Source organism: Hippopotamus amphibius, chromosome 9, assembly GCF_030028045.1.
Source record: "Hippopotamus amphibius kiboko isolate mHipAmp2 chromosome 9, mHipAmp2.hap2, whole genome shotgun sequence".
In the NCBI taxonomy this organism is placed as follows: domain Eukaryota; kingdom Metazoa; phylum Chordata; class Mammalia; order Artiodactyla; family Hippopotamidae; genus Hippopotamus; species Hippopotamus amphibius.
In genome coordinates, this window is record NC_080194.1 from 72691554 (window position 1) to 72712236 (window position 20683).

General features: G+C 38.7%; 1 protein-coding gene across 1 annotated transcript in view; it reads left to right on the top strand.

The window, feature by feature from the left end:
- The first annotated feature begins 2477 nt into the window (after window positions 1–2477).
- The window catches only part of LOC130860906 (glycerophosphodiester phosphodiesterase domain-containing protein 4-like), a 123798-nt gene continuing 105592 nt past the window's right edge, over window positions 2478–20683 (top strand). The window contains exons 1-3 of the mRNA XM_057749444.1: window positions 2478–2542; window positions 11262–11355; window positions 14431–14490. Coding sequence (XP_057605427.1) covers window positions 2478–2542; window positions 11262–11355; window positions 14431–14490 — 219 coding nt within the window. The remainder of the gene's footprint in view (window positions 2543–11261; window positions 11356–14430; window positions 14491–20683) is intronic.

Genomic DNA, 20683 nt, shown 5'->3' on the forward strand with positions numbered 1-20683 from the left:
ATTTATTGATTTGTGTATATAGAACCATCCTTGCATTACAGGGATGAATCCACTTGATCATGGTGTATGATTCTTTTAATGTGCTGTTGTATTTGGCTTGTAGTATTTTGTTGTGAATTCTTGCATCTATATTTATCAGGAATATTGGCCTGTAGTTTCTTTTTGTAGTATCCTTATCTGGCTTTTATATTAGGGAAATGCTGGCTTTGTAAAATGAATTTGGGAGTATTCTCTCCTCTTCAATTTTTTGTAAGAATTTAAGAAGGATTGATGTTAATTCCTCTTTAAATATTTAAAATTTACCAGTGAATCAATCAGTCCTGTTCTTTTCTTTTTTGGGAGGTTTTTGGTTACTGATTCAGTCTTCTTACTCATTACTCAAATCTTACTCTGATCAGATTTTCTATTTCTTCATGATTCAGTCTTGGTAGGTTGTATGTTTCTAGAAATTTGTCCTTTTTCTCTAGATTGTCCAGTTTTTGTTGGCCTATAGTTGTTCATAGTCATTTCTTATGTTCCTTTCTGTGGTATCAGTTGTAAAGACTCCTTTTTCATTTAAAACATTATTTATTTAGATCTTTTTTTCTTGGTTAGTCTTACTAAAGATTTGTCATTTTAATATATTTTTTCAAAGAACAAACTCTTAGTTTGGTTAATTTTTTCTGTTGTTTTCCTATTCTCTGTTTGACTTATTTACCAAATAAATTAGCTCTTGAATGAGAAGAAATCCTTGAAGAAGGACCTTGCTACACAAAAGGACCTGCCTGTACAAAACTGTATACTGTCAATCTTCCTTCTCTTTTCCCCTCAAAGAACATCTGGCTATTTACCAGGGTGATTGTGCACTTGGGCAGAAGAAATACTTTGGGGGCAATTACTGGACACTGACTCTGAACTGATACAAATTCCTGGAGATATAAAGCAGCACTAGGATTCACCAGTCAGAGTAATCAATGGAGATAGGTAATCAATGGAGTCTTGGTTGCGGCCTATCTCTGCAGGGGGTCCCTAAACCCGCCCTGCAGTTATTTCTCTAGTTTTGGGATGCATAGTTGTAATAAACATTCTCAGAAGCAGGCAGAATCCTCACAGTGATACTCCATCATCAAATAAAAGTTGTAAATGTAAAAGTGAGCCCCCATTGGTCCTAAAGCCACAGCTAAAGTTAATGGGCAGTTTTCCATTGCTCCCATAGCAAATTACCACAAATTCAGTGGCCTAAAGCAATACCCATTTATTTTCTCACAGTTCTTTAGGTCAGATGTCAGACATGCTTGGCTGGGTACTCTGCTTAGGATCTCAAAATGAAATCAAGGTGCCAGCTGGCCTGAGCTTTTACCTGGGACTTTGAGTGAGAATTCACTTCCAGGTTCATTCAGGTTGTTGGCAGAATCCAGTTCCTTCTGGTTTTAGGCATGAAGTGCTCATTCTTTAGTGGTTGTCAGATGAGAGTTGTTCTTAGCTTCTACCTTGTGGCCTTCTATTTTCAGAGCTAGCAATAGTGTTTCAAGTCCTTCTCACGCTTCAAATTTCTCTTTCTCCTTCTTATCTGTGTGACTTCTGATTTTAAGAGCTTATGGGATTATATGAGATTCAGTCTGATAATCCAGAATAATCTCCCTATTTTAAAGTAAGTTGACTAGTGACCTTAATTACATCTGCAAAGTTCCTTTTACCATCTAACATAACATCATCGCTCATATGATACCAAAAGACAGAGATCATGGGAGCCAGAATTCTGTGTGTGTGTGTGTGTGTGTGTGTGTGTGTGTGTGTGTGTTTCTCTTTCCCCATTCTTCTACCATTGAAAATAGGATGTGTTAATAGTAGTTAACCACATATGTCAGTGCTTAAATTAGAGGTATAAACATCACTAGGAGGCAATAAAGGAACTTTGTATCCTCTTTTGGGGAGAGGATTTGTGTGTCTTTGGTTGTATGAGAGATAATCGCATCATGTTAGATAGAAAGTAAGGATGGTTAATAGAGGTGTGTCTGAATACCAAGCTGACCATGAGTGGATTGTGGTAGTGTACTAATTGGGTCCACTTAGTTAAACTGAAACTACATTTTTCATAGTTCCATTCCCAGTGTAGAATTGGGTTAGGGTTAATTACAAGAGAAATTGGTATACAGTTTGGAAGTAGGAAGGTGAATCATTAGCTTTTTCTTTATACTCTGAATATTAGTGATGGACCCAGGCATTATGACAGCCTCCATACAATGTTAGTATCTGGTAGTTCACTTAGCTGCCATGGGGAAGAACCTGGGCCCACATTCTTCTTGCTCCTGCCAGGTCTTCTTCAGCTTCTTCATGTCCTAGGCCAGATAAGTATGCAGCTAAATGATGAAAGACATGAACTTTTCCTGCAGGTCACCATTATTATCCAAGATTGGAGGAAGTATGTTATGACTTTGTTGAATTAACATTTTTTATGTGGAGCACTGGGTGCTGGATGGTGAGTTGAGGTAACAAAAATGGCGAATGGTGGTTCAACAACAGACTGCAAAGAAATTAAAATAGAGAAGTTTATTACTCGTAGGTACTGGGGGAAGTACACAGATGCCTCCAGGGCCCACATAGGGAGGTCAAGGCAGAGTGTAGACAAAGAATGAGGAAGGACCTGGGCACATGCCTTTATTCCAGTCTGTGGCTGGAGTGCTTTGGGGTTCCTGGGCTAGGGCCAGATTGGTTAAGTCAAACTATAAGAGTAGGGTTTTTGAAAGCCCCATGGGAGTCTTGCCTAAGGGGCACATAAGGCATACAAGTGCTGGGAAGCTTGGGAGACTGTAGATCACAAGGGTTGTTGTGGAAGTCATATCAGGTACTTATATTTGCTTATAACAGGGCTGTTAGATCATGTGCTTCCCTGAGGGTGCTAGTGTCAATTTAAGGTCCCTGTGGTCCACTTGGACAAACAAAATGATGCCATGGCAGCAGTACCTCAGAGTTACAGCTTAGCTAATAAGAGCTTAGCTGAACTCTTGACACAGTGGTAGACAGTTGCAGGTTCCATGGTTTGTGTGTGTCCTCATGCATTCCAGTCTGTCCTTATATGTTTCAGTTTGTCCTTGAGGGTTCTGGTTCCTCCTCATGAGTTTCAGTTCCCCTATATAGTGTATTCAGTTTTCCTTCCCAACTGCTGGCCTGTCTGACTTCTAACAACTTTAGGCCAAATGTCCAAGTAGATGTAACAGCCTTACATAGCCTTCTTTCGCAGCTTCTATAATAGCGTAAGGTCTAATCCCTACAATAAATCCTTTCCTGAGTGGTCCCAGACCAATACAGTATTTTTAATCATTTTGGAAAAGCTCTCAGCCACTATGTTTTCAGATATTGTTCTTACCCCATTTTCTGTTACCTCTACTTCAATTTTATGAATATTAGACATTTTCCCTGTGTCCCCTAAGTGTCCTACCCTTTCTTCTGTACATCTCATGTAATTTTTTCATGTGTCTCTATTTCATGCTTGGTATTTTTTTCTGGTATGTCTTTTGTTTAGCAAATTCCTTTTGGTTCTGTTTTACCTGCTATTAAATCCATTCACTGAGTTCTTAATTTTTAATTAATGTATTTTCCTTTCTAGAATTCTTCATTGGTCTTCTTTTTAATAGTTATCTACTGAAATTCTTAATTTTGACCCAGTATAAACATTTAAAATACAGTTATTTAGAAGTCTATTTCTGATACCTTTATTATCTAGATTTGCTGAAGATCTTTATATGTTGTCCCTTGTTTCTTTTGGCATTCACTATGTGGTCTCCTCTCCTAGTGTGCCTGATAGTTTTGCCTGAGTGCCAGGCTTTGTATATAAAAAGTTGTATTGGTAATTTGAGACCTTGAATTATAGTATGTCTTCTCAGAGAGTTACTCTGACAGGTAACTAGGGGTATTAGCAAATCCTGTTCACCATAATCCAATTTCAAGATTGGATTTAGATGGTTCAAAGCTAGGATTTAGTTCTCCCAAAGCAGTCTATTTCCAGATTGTGCTTACTCTTAGGATATAGTCCTAGAAGTTCCCAAACCAAAGTGTACAGTGTTTACTAGATTACTCTCTCCCCCTTTTGTCTTCCTAGTCCTGCAAGATTACAGGAAACTCTCCTTGCTATATCTCAGCCACTTCTAGAGAAAAATCACCCAAATCCCAAGTTATGTCTCTGGATTTCCTCTTTTATTTGGATCTTGGTTCCATAGTTCTTCACTCTCCGATGTCTTGATTTAGATTTTTAAAAACATATTGTCCATTTTTTCCCTCAGCTAGAGAGAGGTAGAGCAGATTTTGATGGGTAAGTGTCACTTCTCTTTTTTTCCCATGTGTGTATTGTGGGGTTAGACTTGTCTCCTCATTCCTTGCAATGTTAATGTAACCAGTGCTTCATCACAATGTGTCTTTTTTTTCCTCAGAGTTACTGTCAGCTGACAATTGGTTCTGCTGATAAGCATTGTGGTATGTACAGTACGCATTGGGAAAAGATGCAAGAAAGCTGCATCTTACAGCTATGGGAAAACAAGGAAGATTTCTTTAAACATTAGTGTAGAGAATGTGGATTTAGATGAGATGGTTGACTAGGCTGCCAGAAGAAGGCTGTTTCTGTTGAATGAGAAGGACTTCATCCAAAAGGGGTGTGTAATTATACTGCTAGAAAGATGTATTGGGTTGGCCAAAAAGTGACTTTGGTATTTAAGTGAAAATAAAGGACACATTTTTCATGTTAACCAAGAACTTTATTGAACAACATATTCACCCTTTTGTTCCACTACCTTCTGCCATTTTCCAAGCACCTTCATAGTTCCATCTTCCCAAAACTTTTAATCTTTTTTGAGCAAAGAACTCTTCCAGGTGCCTTTTGCAGTCTTCCAGGGAATTGAAAATTTTTTCATTAGGAGAATTTTGAAATAAATGGTAATTTGCAGGTGCAATGTCTGGTGAATATGTCAGATGAATCAGAACTTCCTAGCCAAGCTGTAACAATTTTGGCCTAGTCATCAAAGAAACATGTGGTCTGGTGTTATCCTGATGGAAGATTATGCATTTTCTGTTGACTAATTCTGGATGCTTTTCATCAAGTGCTGCTTTCAGTTGGTCTTACTGGGAGCAGTACTTGTTGGAATTAATTGTTTGGTTTTCCAGAAGGAGCTCATAATAGAGGACTCCTTTTCCAATCCCACCGTGTATACAATATCACCTTCTTTGGATGAAGACCGACCTTTTGTGTAGTTGGTGGTGGTTCTTTTCGCTTGCTCCACGATCTCTTCTGTTACACGTTATTGTACAGTATCCACTTTTCATCGCCCATCACAATTTGTTTTAAAGCCAGAACATTTTCATTATGTTTCGGTAGAGAATTGCATATGGAAATATGGTCAAGAAGGTTTTTTACGCTTATGTGGAACCCAAACATCAAAGCGATGAATATAACCAAGCTGGTGCACATGATTTTCAACACTTGATTTTGGTGTTTTGTGTATGTCGGCTATCTCCTGCTTGGTGTAATTTTGATTGTTCTCAATTAATTTCTCGATTTGATTGCTATCAGCTTCAACTGGTCTACCTGACCGCGGAGTACTGTCCAGTGAGAAATCTCCAGCACGAAACTTCGCAAACCACTTTTGACACATTCAATCAGTCATAGCACCTTCTCCATACACTACACAATTTTTTTTTGCATTTCGGTTGCATTTTTACCTTTCTTGAAATAATAAAGCATAATATGCTGAAAATGTTGCTTTTTTTCTTCCATCTTCAATATCAAAATGGCTACACAAAAATTCACCCATTTTTAATGCACAGAAATCTCTTGCATTCCTATACACTAACAACGAAAGAGCAGAAAGAGAAATTAAGGAAACTCTCCCATTTACCATTGCAACAAAAAGAATAAAATACCTAGGAATAAACCTGCCTAAGGAGGCAAAAGACCTGTATGCAGAAAACTGTAAGACACTGATGAAAGAAATCAAAGACGACACAAACAGATGGAGGAACATACCATGTTCTTGGATTGGAAAAATCAACATTGTGAAAATGACTGCATTACCAAAAGCAATTTACAGATTCAACGCAATCCCTATCAAATTACCAATGGCATTTTTCACAGAACTAGAACAAGAAATCTTACAATTTGTATGGAAATGCAAAAGACCCCGAATAGCCAAAGCAATCTTGATGAGGAAAGATGGAGCTGGTGGAATTAGGCTTCCTGATTTCATACTACACTACAAGGCCACAGTGATCAAGACAGTATGGTACTGGCACAAAAATAGAAAGGAAGATCAATGGAGCAGAATAGAGAACTCAGAGGTAAGCCCAAGCCCATATGGGCACCTTATCTTTGACAAAGGAGGCAAGAATATACAATGGAAAAAAGACAGCCTCTTCAATAAGTGGTGCTGGGAAAATTGGACAGCAACATGTAAAAGAATGAAATTAGAACACTTCCTAACACCACACACAAAAATAAACTCCAAATGGATTAAAGACCTACATGTAAGGCCAGACACTATAAAACTCCTAGAGGAAAACATAGGCAGAACACTCTATGACATCCATCAAAGCAAGATCCTTTTTGACCCACCTCCTAGAATAAAGGAAATAAGATCAAGAATAAACAAATGGGGCCTAATGAAACTTAAAAGCTCTTGTACAACAAAAGAAACCATAAACAAGGCAAGATGGCAACCCTCAGAATGGGAGAATAACTTGCCAACAAAGCAATGGACAAAGGATTAATCTCTAAAATATACAAGCAGCTCCTGCAGCTTAATACCAAAAAAGCAAATAACCCAATCCACAAATGGGTGGAAGACCTAAATAGACATTTCTCCAAAGAAGACATACAGATGGCCAACAAACACATGAAAAGATGCTCAACATCACTCATCATTAGAGGAATGCAAATCAAAGCCACAATGAGGTATCACCTCACACCGGTCAGAATGGCCATCATCAAAACATCTAGAAACAACAAATGTTGGAGAGGGTGTGGAGAAAAGGGAACTCTCTTGCACTGTTGGTGGGAATGTAAGTTGGTACAGCCACTATGGAAAACAGTTTGGAGGTTCCTTAAAAAACTAAAAATAGAACTGCCATATGATCCAGTAATCCCACTCCTGGGCATATACTCAGAGAAAACCATAACCCAAAAAGAAACATGTACCATAATGTTTATTGCAGCACTATTTACAATAGCCAGGACATGGAAGCAACCTAAATGCCCATCAACAAATGAATGGGTAAAGAAGCTGTGGCATATATATGCAATGGAATATTACTCAGCTATGAAAAGGAATGAAATGGGCGCTTCCTAGGTGGTGCAGTGGGTAAGAATCTGCTTGCCAATGCAGGGGACACGGGTTCGATCCCTGCCCCAGGAAGATACCACACGCCACGGAGGAACTAAGCCCGTGCACCACAACTATTGAGCCTGCGCTCTAGAGCCTGTGAGGCACAACTATTGAGCCCATGTGCTACAACTGTTGAAGCCCATGCGCTTAGAGCCTGTGCTCTGCAACAAGAGAGGCTACCACAATGAGAAGCCCGCACACCACTATGAAGAGTAGCCCCCACTCGCCACAACTAGAGAAAGCCCGTGTGTAGCGGTGAAGACCCAACACAGCCAATAAAAATAAATAAATAAATAAATTTATTAAAAAAAAAAAGGAATGAAATGGAGCTATATGTAATGAGGTGGATAGACCTTGAGTGTGTCATACAGAGTGAAGTAAGCCAGAAAGAGAAAAATATTGTATGCTAACTCACATATACGGAATCAAAAAAAAAAAAAGGTACTGATGAACCCAGTGACAAGACTAGAATGAGGATGCAGATGCAGAGAATGGACTGGAGGACACGGGGTTGGTGGAGCACGGGGCGAAGGGGAAGCTGGGACGAAGTGAGAGAGTAGCATAGACATATATATTCTATCAACTGTAAAATAGATAGCCAGTGGGAAGTTGCTGTATAACAAAGGGAGATTAACTCGATGATGGGTGATGCCTTAGAGGGCCGGGACAGGGAGGGTGGGGGTGAGTCGCAGGAGGGGATATGGGGATATGTGTATAAATACAGCTGATTGACTTTGGTGTACCTCATAAGCTGGTACAAGAGTGTAAAGCAATTATATTCCAATAAAGAGCTTAAAAAAAGTCACCAATTTTGATGTCTTTTTTTTTAAATGCATGCTGATATGACAGCTGTCATATACAATCTAACAAAACTGTTTTGAATGAAGTTAAAGACAACTAAGTGCTACCAGAGCCATCTTGTGGAAAAAAACTGAACAAACCTTTTGGCCAACCCAATAAAACAATGGTGCAGAGTGGAGAAAACTGCATGAATATACTAAGTCAGAGGAACCCTAAAGTGGACAATCCATGTGGCGTGAGCCTACTGCACAGTCTTGAGCAACTGCATATTCCCAGTTTAAAGAAGTCTTGGCCAAGAAAGACTGCCTTTTTCAATCTCCACTGATGTGTATAGGCAAGTCGCCTAAACAAACTCCTTTTCATTTTTCTCACTCCCATGTACAGGTGAGTGAGTACAGGTGAATAGTACAAGAAGAAGTAGAAGAAGGAAAGAGAAAATGAGAGAAAAAAAATCAAAATTCTTCCTGCAGTTCATGGCGGGTGGGTGGGAATGTAACCTGAATTTGGTGAGAGAGTTTTTTGTTTGTTTGCTTGTTTGTTTTTAAAATTTATTTATCCGTTTATTTATTGGCTGCATTGGGTCTTCGTTGCTGCACGCCGGCTTTCTTCAGTTGCAGCGAGCAGGGGCCCCTCTTCATTGTGGTGTGTAGGCCTCTCATTTCTCTCATTTCGGTGGCTTCCCTTGTTGCGGAGCATGGGCTCCAGGCACGTGGGCTTAAGTAGTTGTGGCACGTGGGCTCAGTAGTTGTGGCTCACGGGCTCTAGAGCACAGGCTTAGTAGTTGTGGTGCACAGGCTTAATTGCTCTGCGGCATATGGGATCTTCCCAGACCAGAATTCGATCCTGTGTCCCCTGCATTGGCAGGCGGATTCTTAATCACTGCACCACCAGGGAAGTCCCAAGAGGGTTTTGAGCTGAATTAAACTAACAGTAATATTTACATGTGATTAAATGTACAAAATAAGACCTTTTAGGTTGAAAGGGAGTGAAAAAAAATCAAATGTGGCCAGAAAAATGATTAGAAATGATAGAGACACCATTAAATGGTAAACCTTAACTTTCTCACTTGGAAAGCAAAGTCAAAATCACTACTTGGTTCAGCTGTTTGATTAATTCTTTAACTGTATTTAGACTGCTATTAAGTCTGTCTTGCATTTTTTAAAAATTGAAATATAGCTAATTTACCATGTTGTTAGTTTCAGTTGTACAGCAAAGTGATTCTGTTACACACACACACATATGTACACACACATATATATTCTTTTCCATTATAGATCATCTTGCATGTTTTTTTAAGATCTCTGTTTCATTGTTTTGATAATTAATGTGCTTGTTTTAAAACATCTATTCTTTTTACATGGTTGTGAGTCCTTTATTTTTCTGAAGATCTTGAATATATTTATTTTGTGGTTCTTTTCTGATCGTTCTATTAATTATACTTTTTGTGTGCAGGTTATTATATTAATTGGCTTTACTGGGTGCATTTGTTGGCAGTCCTTACATGTTTTCTGATTCCTGGCTGTGAGCTCATCTTTTATAGTACTCTTGGTGTCTTGATCTGGGATAGCTGTCTCCAGGATGGCTGCTTGCTTGTTTCTTTCTTCTTGATGTATGTTATAGCCCCTGACCAAAGAGAGTTTCCTTTCTTATTTGTAATGTGGTTATATGTTCACAAATCTATATTTTATACAGGCATACCTTGGAGATATTGGGAGTTCGGTTCCAGACTACAGCAATAAAATGAATAACATAGCAATAAAGCGAGTCACACAATTTTTTTGGTTTCCCAGTGCACACAAAAGTTATGTTTATACTATACTGTAGTCTGTAAGTGTACAGTAGCATTATTTATTAAAAAATGTACATGTCTTAGTTAAAAATATTTTATTGCTAAATAACTAACCATCATCAGAGCATTCAGTGAGTAGTAGCAGTAACATCAAAGATCACTGATTACAGATCACCATAACAAATATAATAAAAATGAAAATGCTTGAAATATTCCAAGAATTACTGAAATGTGACACAGAGACATGAAGTGAGCAAATGCTGTTGGAAAAATTGTGCCAATAGACTTGCTTTATGTAAGGTTGCCACAAACCTTCAATTTGTAAAAAATGCAATATCTTTGAAGCACAGTAAGACAAGGTATGTCTCTGTTGTTAAAATATAATTTCTCCAGATTTTGTATGGTGAGAAGGTAATCTCTCTTATCTTGAAATGAACAGTCTAAAACAATTTTGACATACAATATGTAGACCAAATGTAACATTGTTTCTCTTAGTGAATTATTAGCAGTTTTCCCTCAGAAACTACTTTAGGAGCAGAACACATCAGGACTGTTTTTAAAGGGGGCAAATCTCTTACACAGAATAGAGAAATTAATATGGTGGCTTGCAGTTATGTAAGAAAACTTACATTCACGTGGACCAGGAACCTGCCAAAATGGAAAGTGTTAGTTTTATTAAGGCAGTAGACTTTTTCTCTTTTGGAATACCAGAATTTCTGTATTATATTGTTTTTTTTTAATTTTTAAAAAAATATTTTATATTTTTGGCTGCATTGAGTCTTCATTGCTGCTCATGGGCTTTCTCTAGTTGTGGCGAGTGGGGGCTACTCTTCATTGTGGTATGCAGGCTTCTCATTGTGGTGGCTTCTCTTGTTGTGGAGCATGGGCTCTAGAGTGCAGGCTCAGTAGTTATGGCTCATGGGCTTAGTTGCTCTGTGGCATGCAGTATCTTTCTGGACCAGGGATTGAACCCGTGTCTCCTGCATTGGCAGGTGGATTCATAAGCACTGCACCACCAGGGAAGTCCTATATTGTTTTTTAAAGAGAACATAAATTTTGCATATATTGATATATTCTGAGTAACTTTTAAAAATCATACCACTTATAGAGAACCCCATTAAAGTACCCAAATTGCCTGTAGGACAAAGTTAGAACTTTTCAACTGAATATCCCCAAAGCTCTTCACACATCTGTTCCCAAATTGCTTCTCTTCTCATCTCCCTCTGTTTTCTTACACCTTATCTAGTCCAGTCTTTTCCTCCATCCTTGACAGAGAAGCTACTAGTTTTTTACTATATTTTAAGGATTGAAACACATTTTTGCAGGGTCGTTTTTCTAGGTACAGGAGTCTGGTTCTTCTGGTCCATTGTCTTGCTGAGTTTATTTGGGATCCTGACTGCCTACACATCATTGCTGTTGGTGAGTAATGTTTCCCATTTCTCCCACTCTCTTCCTGAGTAGCCTCATGAGGTGCTCTGTCTGTGGTATGGTTCCCAGTTGGAGCTGGGAGCCCTCAGAACCTCAGATCACTCTTAGCAGAGTTGGGATTTACATCAGCCATTTGAATATTAGGCAGGAGGGATAGTTGGAGGAAAAAAGATTTTTGCTATTAGAGGGTGTCTTACCACTGTGATCCTTTGAAAGGGTGGCAGAACATCTTTTTTCTCTTCCCCTGTTTCATAGCCTATTTTCTGGTTCACTCAGTATTGTCATTTTAGACACCTACACCTTCACATGGCAGTACCTTTACATATTGAACTACTCATTTCATAGCCCATCTCCTGAGAATCAGTTTTTCTGGGCCTTACAAATTAGCTAGGGTGCTAAACCTGTTCTAATGTGCAAATGCTAGTCCCCTAGTCCAGGTGCAAAGTACATTTTAGTGAAAGTCTTTAGGCAATAGAGACCCTGCCTTTGTTGTCTGACATAGTAGTATCATGTAGTGTGAGAAGTTCAGGCCAGGAAATAGAGGAGTTTGAAGAAATGGAAAGCTTGTGAGAGACTAACTTTTAGGTAACTGGAGTTTTTCAGTGCCCAATTATACATAGGGCATATATATCTTTCTCTGATTTCATGATTCCTTGAAATCAGACAGATTGATTTCCTGTCTGATACTGAAGAACCCAACCCCCAAATCAGTTGACATTAATTTTTCTTTCAACAAAATATGTTGATCATTATATGAGTGAAAAGTACTGAGGATATAGAGATCAACAAGATGTGCAGTTTCTGTTTTCATGCAGGGCACTTCAAAGTGATAGGTATGAGGTATAAAGTTACAATAGTCCTTAATTCAATGAGTTTAGAATCTAGTAGGGAACTAAGTCATAGACAAAAATAACCAACACAGACAGAGCATTATAATTGTCATTAAAGAGGTCTAACTAACATTCTGCATGGGTTCTGGAAAGGAAGAGGTGACTTCCAGCCAAGAGGATTGAGTGAGACTTCTTGGAAGAGGTGGCCCATTTGGGGCATCTTGAAGAGATGTTGGATTAAGATGTGTTTATGGGGATGGGGAAGAAAGTTCCAGACTGTGGGAACATCGTGACAAAGTCAGCAAGACAGAAATACATGGGGTGTGACTAGATAAGAGGGAAGAATCAGTGTTGTTAGCATGTAGGGGATATTGAAGAAAAATGGGTAACATCTTTTTAGATAGGCTTGTGATAGACTTTGGAAGGCCTGAAAAATAAACTAATACATTTAGCATAAATCAGATTTCTGTTTAGGGAAATCATCCTGGAAGTTGTGGTGTGGAGAGTGGCTATAGGCAGAGACTAATTAGAAACTTTTCTTTTTAATGGGGAAAAAACAGATGAATGATGTTCTCTGGGCCAGACTCTGGCCACTGAATTGTACTGCTTTTGCAAACAATAAACATGAAATGGTATAGTTAGCTTCTAAAGTGTGAATGAGTTCTAGTGTCCAATAAGGCAATGTATTTTAACAAACTTTCTTCTCCACCCTACCTGTTTTTGGATACATATAGTGGCAACAACAGTGAACAAAGAGGAGACCTGGGTCCTATTCCTAGCTCTCTCTTTTTAAAAAATTATTTATTTATTTATTTATTTTAATTTATATGTACTTGCTTTCCTATCCAAGTGTCTGGAAATTTTTTATTTTTTTAGTTGAAAGCAAAGGTAACTTTGTACTAGATTAACTCCAAATCTTGCCCAGTATGGATTCCTTTTAGCTTATTCAAGAAAATTAGGTCAGGGAAAAGATTCTGCATCTGCCTCTTGGTAGGAACTTGTTAGGTTTCTAGATAATACATGGTGTCCTCCAGCATCTTCGTTTGGCCTGATTTTGCCCCTTCACCAAACATATTTTTCTTTTCTTTTCTTTTTTTTTTTTTGTAAGTTTATTTATTTATTTATTGGCTGTGTTGGGTCTTCGTTGCTGCACATGGGCTTTCTCTAGTTGTGGCGAGCAGTGGCTACTCTTCGTTGTGGTGTGTGGGCTCCTCATTGCTGCGGCTTCTCTTATTGTGGAGCACAGGCTCTAGGCACTTGGGCTTCAGTAGTTGCTGCATACAGGCTCAATAGTTGTGGCTCACGGGCTCTAAAGCGCAGGCTCAATAGTTGTGGTGTGCGGGCTTAGTTGCTCCGTGGCATGTGGGATCTTCCTGGAGCAGGGGTCAAACCCGTGTCCCCTGCATTGGCAGGCGGATTCTTAACCACTGCGCCACCTAGGAAGCCCTTCCTAGCTCTATCTTAAGGTTACTTTGTAACCTTGACCAAATCATATAATTCATATGAGCCTCAGTTTCTTTTCTTTCAAATGAGGATGATAATAGTATTGAATAAAATGGCATTTTATAGGGCTGGGTAAAGAACAAATAAATTATATCCACAAAATTGTTTTGATAAAAATCTAAGTGACTTATACATTCAAACTCTCATTAATATCCTAAGCATCTGAGAACTCTGATTTTCAGTTCCTATCTCCACACTGACTTGGTGACTGGCTAGGTTTAGATTCAAATTCTATCTAAGTTTTATTGACTAAACACTGATGTTAACAACAGTGGTTAGCAGCTATAACATTGGCACTGGTTTCTCAAGAAAGATATTTTAAATAAAAGAGGTTTAATTCACCCTTGGAAGGGCTGGCGCCTGACCTCTGTTTTCTAACAAGTGGCTCTAAGTAATACCTACCAAGAAATTGGTAGGAACTCAGGAGATATCAGTGTACTGACTGTTACAAAATCCCAGAGAAGATAATAATAAATTCTTCCTGAGGTTGCTGGTGAAAGGGACAAGCAGGAGGTGACATTTGAATTGTCTTTGAAGGGTCAGTGACATGGGGAGGGAGAGCTTTTTCGGCAGAGGAACAGAATGACAAATTCCCAGAGTATGAAAACTGCAGGTGTAGCAAGAAGTGAATGTAATGCCAGACCGTGAAAGGAGTTTTGAGTTCAGAATAGTGTTTTGGGTAGCATCTTGGTGATTTCAAAATAATCTCGTTTTTCTTCTGTGTTTTTTTCAGGTGCTTGGATTTTTGTTGCTTTGGGAGGGGATAGAATTGTACCTGCACTGGTGTCATAAGGTAGGACATCTCAATCTTCATAGGAGACCTTAGACCAGGACTGACTGTGCCTCTTTAGCATTGTGTTGAATACAGAGTTGCCCTTTCTTTCATTGTTCCCCGTATTAAAAAGATCTACTTAACACTGTTTTAACTGAAATCATTAAATTTGTAACAGATGTAACTGATTTACTGAAGGAGCTGAACCCAAACTTTATTTTTTCTCACTACTCCTTGTTAAACTCACTCTGTGACTCTGTTCTTCCCATCTCCATAAAATCTTGGGCAAGCCCCATTATTTTCCTAGTCCTTTATAGTCAGAAGAACATTCTCATTCAATCATTAAAAATTTCAGTTCATTGTAATAAACCAAACTCCAACTTTATGAGACTGTCCCCTTCCCCTGTTTTCACATGACCCAGGCCTGGAAACCTGCAGTGGGGGAGAGAGCGTGATTGTCCTTTTACCTTTCATCCACCAGAGTAGGGCTCAGAGGGTCAGTCCCACAAGGAGGGTCAAGAGGGTCCATGAGGACCAGGTAAATGCACAGTTGTTGGCTCTTTACCACACGGGTTTTTCAGTGTGTATTTTCAGAGACCGTTCTGCTGAGAACCTTGACTGCAGTTCTCTTCGTGGAGTCAATGCCTGTCTTCCTATACCCCCTGAAATTTCTCTGTTGAGGTCCTTTGACTCTCCCCTAGCTTGGAGCCATTTAAAATTACACTAGCAATTACAAAGGACCCGTATCTGATCCAAGGAAGCAGGCATCACTGACCCAACATCTGAAGACATGCAGCTCATTTCCAACATAGCCTCCCTTGTTTTGTTCTGCCATGGGCTTGAGCATCTCCAGCCACAGCCTCTTGCTATTTATAGACTTTTTCAGGCATGGTTTTGATACCATTCCTTGTATTTCCTCAAATCTAGAAACATGTCAAACTCTCTGAGTGGTCCCCTTAAATTTCCTCTTACTCAAAAGGGAAGTATGCACTGAAAATATGTCTAAGAGTTAAAGTAGATGGAAATTGAAGTTGTAAGATCTCATAGAGAAAGAATGTAGGTTGAGAAGTGAACAGTCAGGCCTTATTGAGATCACCTTCTTTTTGGAACTGGGACACCATGATCAGTTAGTTACTGCCAAGTAACCCCTGGGGGTTATACCATTCTGATTATCATTCCAGGCTTGTGCCTTTTATAGAAACCATGCTTACCTTGCCTCTGGCAGTGAGTGCTGCTACTTGGCCTCTGCCACAACAGGATCTCGTCATTGCCTTTGATGAGAAGGATAGCCACTACAGTGCTTTTCAAAGATGCTGACACGTTCCTCACCAACATGTTTTTCAGTGTCCTCTGAGACGTCCCACAGAACAAGGTAGGGAGTGCGTTAGCTCATCATAGGTGATGGCATTCCAGCAACCTTTTCTCAATAAGTCATTGGATTCTTTCTTCCATATTACACCAAGAGATTGCTGGCATCCCAATTTTATAAAGCATAGGCTATTATTTTTTTAAATTGAAGTATAGTTGGTTTATAGTATTATATTAGTTTTAGGTATATAACAGTGATTTGATATGTTTATAGATTATATTTCATTTAAAGTTATTATAAAATGTTGGCTGTATTCCCTGTGCTACACATTCCATCCTTGTGTCTTATTTATTTTATACCTAGTAGTGCTTCTTAATCCCCTTTCACTAACGAGCCCCTCCCTCACTCCTTTCTCCACTGGTAACAGCTAGTTTGTTTTCTGCGTCTGTGAGTCTGGTTCTGTTCTGTTATATTCATTCGTTTTATTTTTTTTAGATTCTACATATAAATGAAAACATACAGTATTTGTTCTTCTTGGTTTGACTTGACGTTACTAAGCATAGTATCCTCCAGGTCCATCCATGTTGTTGGAAATGGCAAAGTTTCATTCTTTTTTATGACTAAGTAATATTCCATGGTGTGTATGTACATACACACAGACACACACACACCACATCTTCTTATCCATTCATCTGTTGATGAACACTTAGCTTGTTTCCATATCTTGGCTATTATAAATAAAGCTGCTGTGAACATTGGGGTGCATATACCTTTTTGAGTTAATGTTTTTATTTTCTTCAGCATATCCCCAGGAATAGAATTGCTGGATCATATGGTTCTATTTTTAATTTTTTGAGGAACCTCCATACTGTTTTCCGTAATGGTTGTACTAATTTACATTCCCACAAACATGTACTAGGGTTCCTTTTTCTCCACATCCTTGCCAACATTTATTATTTTTTGTGTTTTTGACAATAGCTATTCTGACAAGTGTGAGGTAATATCTCATTGTGGTTTTGATTTGCATTTTTCTGATGATTAGTGATGTTGAGCATCTTTTCATGTGCCTATTGACCATCTGTATGCCTTCTTTGGAAAAATGTCTTCAGGTATTCTGCCTATTTTTAAATTGGGTTGTTTCTTTTTTTAATGTTGAGTTGTATGAGGTCTTTATATATTTTGGATATTAACCTCTTATCAGGTATATGATTTCCAAATATCTTCTCTCATTCAGTGGGTTGTCTTTTCATTTTGTTGATGGTTTCCTTTGCTGTACACAAGCTTTTAAGTTTGATTAGGTCTCATTTAGTTTTGCTTTTGTTTTCCTAGCCTGAGGAGACGTAACCAAAAAAACACTGCTAAGACTTATGTCAAGGAGTGTTATTGCTTATGTTTTCTTCTAAGAATTTTATGATTTATGGTCTTATATTTAAGTCTTTAATCCATTTTGAGTTTATTTTTATATATGGGTGTGGGAAAATGCTCTTTCATTCTTTTACATGTACCTCTCTAGTTTTCCCAGCACCACTTATTCAAGAGGCTGTCTTTTCCCCAGTATATATTTTTGTAAGCATAGGCCACTATTGAGCCAAAGTTTCAGAAAATGAAACAAGCAATTAGAACCACTCTAAGATGTATAATACCTGCGTTCTGGTGTATTGAATTCTGAATCTCTGGTGAGTGCACACGTCAGTAAATTTAGCCTGATCTAAAATTCTTTTCTTCTTGTCTAACAACCTTAGGATTCATTCCCACATATGTATTCTACAGAGTTTGGTCAGTAAATTTAACAAAAATGAGGCATTCTGGGATCTAATTCTGGTTATGAGTCTGTGAGCAGTGGGAAGTGATGCAGATGAGGTGCGAGACACGTGGGCATTCCCTTGGAAGGTGACTATCTTAGTTGGGCCTTCAAACCATGAAGGATTAGGCTTATTGGACTTGGGAGGAGAGACTGATTCAATTGACAACAGAGATTCTGTAGGGTTTGGAGTTTCAGTTTTAGTGTACAAAGAATAAACCCAGAAGGAAAGTGTTAGCACGAGGCCTATAACCTATTCTCATTCTACTTAGGATATTCAGAGAGGAATGAATGACCTCAGTCGAAACTCTTTATAAACATACTAAAGATATTTATTATCCAAAAGATAATGGCAAATCCTTATCTATGAAAATTTCTAGAGGATATAACCTGGTATATATGGATTGCTTATTGTAAGTAAACTTGGAATTTATAGATTCGTAGGGTGGGGGAGTTGTGTAATTAATGGGATATAAGGTAAGGATGCTCCATAACCCAAAAGGCTCCTTCTGTGAAGCAAAGTTTCCACACACTTTGCTCAAAACACACATTAAAAAAAAAGGTTTTTTAACTGAAGTATAGTTGATTTACAATGTTGTATCAGTTTCAGGGGTACAGCAAAGTGATTTACATATATATGTATAACTGAATATATTTTTTATTTTTCAGATTCTTTTCCATTATAGGTTATTATAAGATATTGACTATAGTTCCCTGTGCTATATAGTAGACCCTTGTTGTTTATCTGTTTTATATATAGTAGTGTGTATCTGTTAATCCCAAACTCCTAATTTATCCCTCTCCATCTCCTTTTCCCCTTTGGTAACTGTAAGTTTGTTTTCTATGTCTGTGAGTCTATTTCTGTTTTTATTAATAAGTTCATTTATGTCATTTTTTAAGATTCCACATATAAGTGGTATCATATGATATTTATCCTTCTCTTTCTGACTTACCTTACTTAGTATGACAATCTCTAGGTCCTTCCATGTTGTTGCAAATGGCATTATTTCATTCTTTTTTATGGCTGAGTAATATTCCATTGTATGACATTGTACCACATCTTCTTCATCCATTCATCTGTCAGTGGACATTTAGGTTGCTTCCATGTCTTGGCTATTATAAATAGTACTGCTATGAACATTGGGGTACATGTATCTTTTCAAATTAGGGTTTTTGTCTTTTTCAGATATATGCCCAGGAGTGGGATTGCTGGATCATATGGTAGCTCTATTTTTAGTTTTTTAAGGAAGCTCCATACTATTATCCGTAGTAGCTGCACCAATTTATACCAACAGTGTAGAGGGGTTCCCTTTTGTGCACACGTCTCCAGCATTTATTATTTGTAGACTTTTTTTTTCTTATTTGCTGTTTTATGACTTTTAATTTGAAAGGCTTTACAATGTCACATTTTCTTAACTTGTTTGTTGGTATAACTTTAGTAGTTCAAATCAAAAAAGAGATGACATGTTCTAATCCATCATGATAATGCAATATTTAGCTCTTCCTTGAAGCTGGAACTCGGCAATTTGTTTCATTCCATTGATTTGTGAGAGGTTCTCCTGGACTGCAGTCCTTCTGGCTTGGCCATGGTGTGTTTGCTTCAGAGCCTGATACCAGTGCTTCCACAGCCATCCTGTCATTTCAACTGGGAAACCCCAGGGACACGCTTATATTCACCACAAGCTTACAATAACTTACACTTATTTCTGGTGGACCAGACCATAAGTTGGGGAGGGACAGAGGTCTTAGGTGGCATCCTGATTATGCTGCCAGCCTTCCTATAAGACCTTCCTTTGGAAGATGTCAGAGGGCCCTGTGGACTCACTTCTTCAAGGAGGCATTCTACCTCTTCCATTTCATCTTCAACTTCCTCTTCCAACTCGGAGTCTTCTGAATCCTCGTGAAGCACAATGGTCAAGACAGCACTTTTCTTCAACAAATGACTGTCTTAACATTTGAGAAGCTGCTCAGATCTTTCAGCTTCCTGACTTTCACAGTCTTTTTAATCTTTGCACACCTTCTGAAGTTCTCATTATACACCTCCCCAGTCTCATCATTGGTCACTCTTCCTACATCAGGGCTGTCGCCTTCTGAGTGCACATCTTGTTTTTCATTCACGTTTTCAGCCTGTTGAGGTTCAGTTTCTGTTTGTGTGTCCTTTGTTTTCATTTTTTCCTGTAGCTACCATATTCTCGGAATTGTGCTGTGTTATAAAACATAGGGAGTGTGGGTCTTCGGTTAAGAGTAGTGGGCAATGGGGACTGTGGGACGAAGAAGCCAGGATACTCATTCAGCATCACTGGACATGGAAAATACAGACTTCCATTTGTGAAACCTGCCCCAGGATTATAGGCAGGATTCTGAAACCAGGGACCCATGTGAGGCTGCTGGGCCATGGGGTGAACATAAAAGAAAGGTCTGGAGTTACTGCCCTCAAAATTTTCGTTGTTTCCGGAAGAGTTCACTTTCCAAGCTGTTCTAGCTCGACGTCTGCGGTTGGGAATCTCTGTGGTGGAGCACATGACCTGCACTGGTCTGACCTCGGGGACAGAAGAGAATAGGGTCTATTTGTAGACTTTTGATGATGGCCATTCTAATTAGTGTGAAGTGATACCTCATTGTAGTTTTTCTTTAGCTCCTTATTGGAATATAATTGCTTTACACTATTGTGCCAGTTTTTGAGGTACACCAAAGTGAATCAGCTGTATTTATACATATATCCCCATATCCCCTCCCTCCCACAACTCCCTCCCACCCTCCCTATCCTGGCCTTCTAAGTCATCACCCATCATCGAGTTGATCCCCCTATGTTATGCAGCAACTTCCTACTAGCTATCTGTTTTACATTTGGTAGTGTATATATGTTAGTGCTACTCTCTCACTTTGTCCCAGCTTCCCCTTTGCCCCCTCCCAACCCCATGTCCTCAAGTCCATTCTCTACATCTGCATTTTTATTCTTGCCCTGTCACTGGGTTCATCAGTACCATTTTTTTAGATTCCATCATAGTTTTGATTTGCATTTCTCTAGTAATTAGTGATGTTGAGCATCTTTTCATGTGCCTGTTGGCCATCTGAATGTCTTCTTTGGAGAAATGTCTATTTAG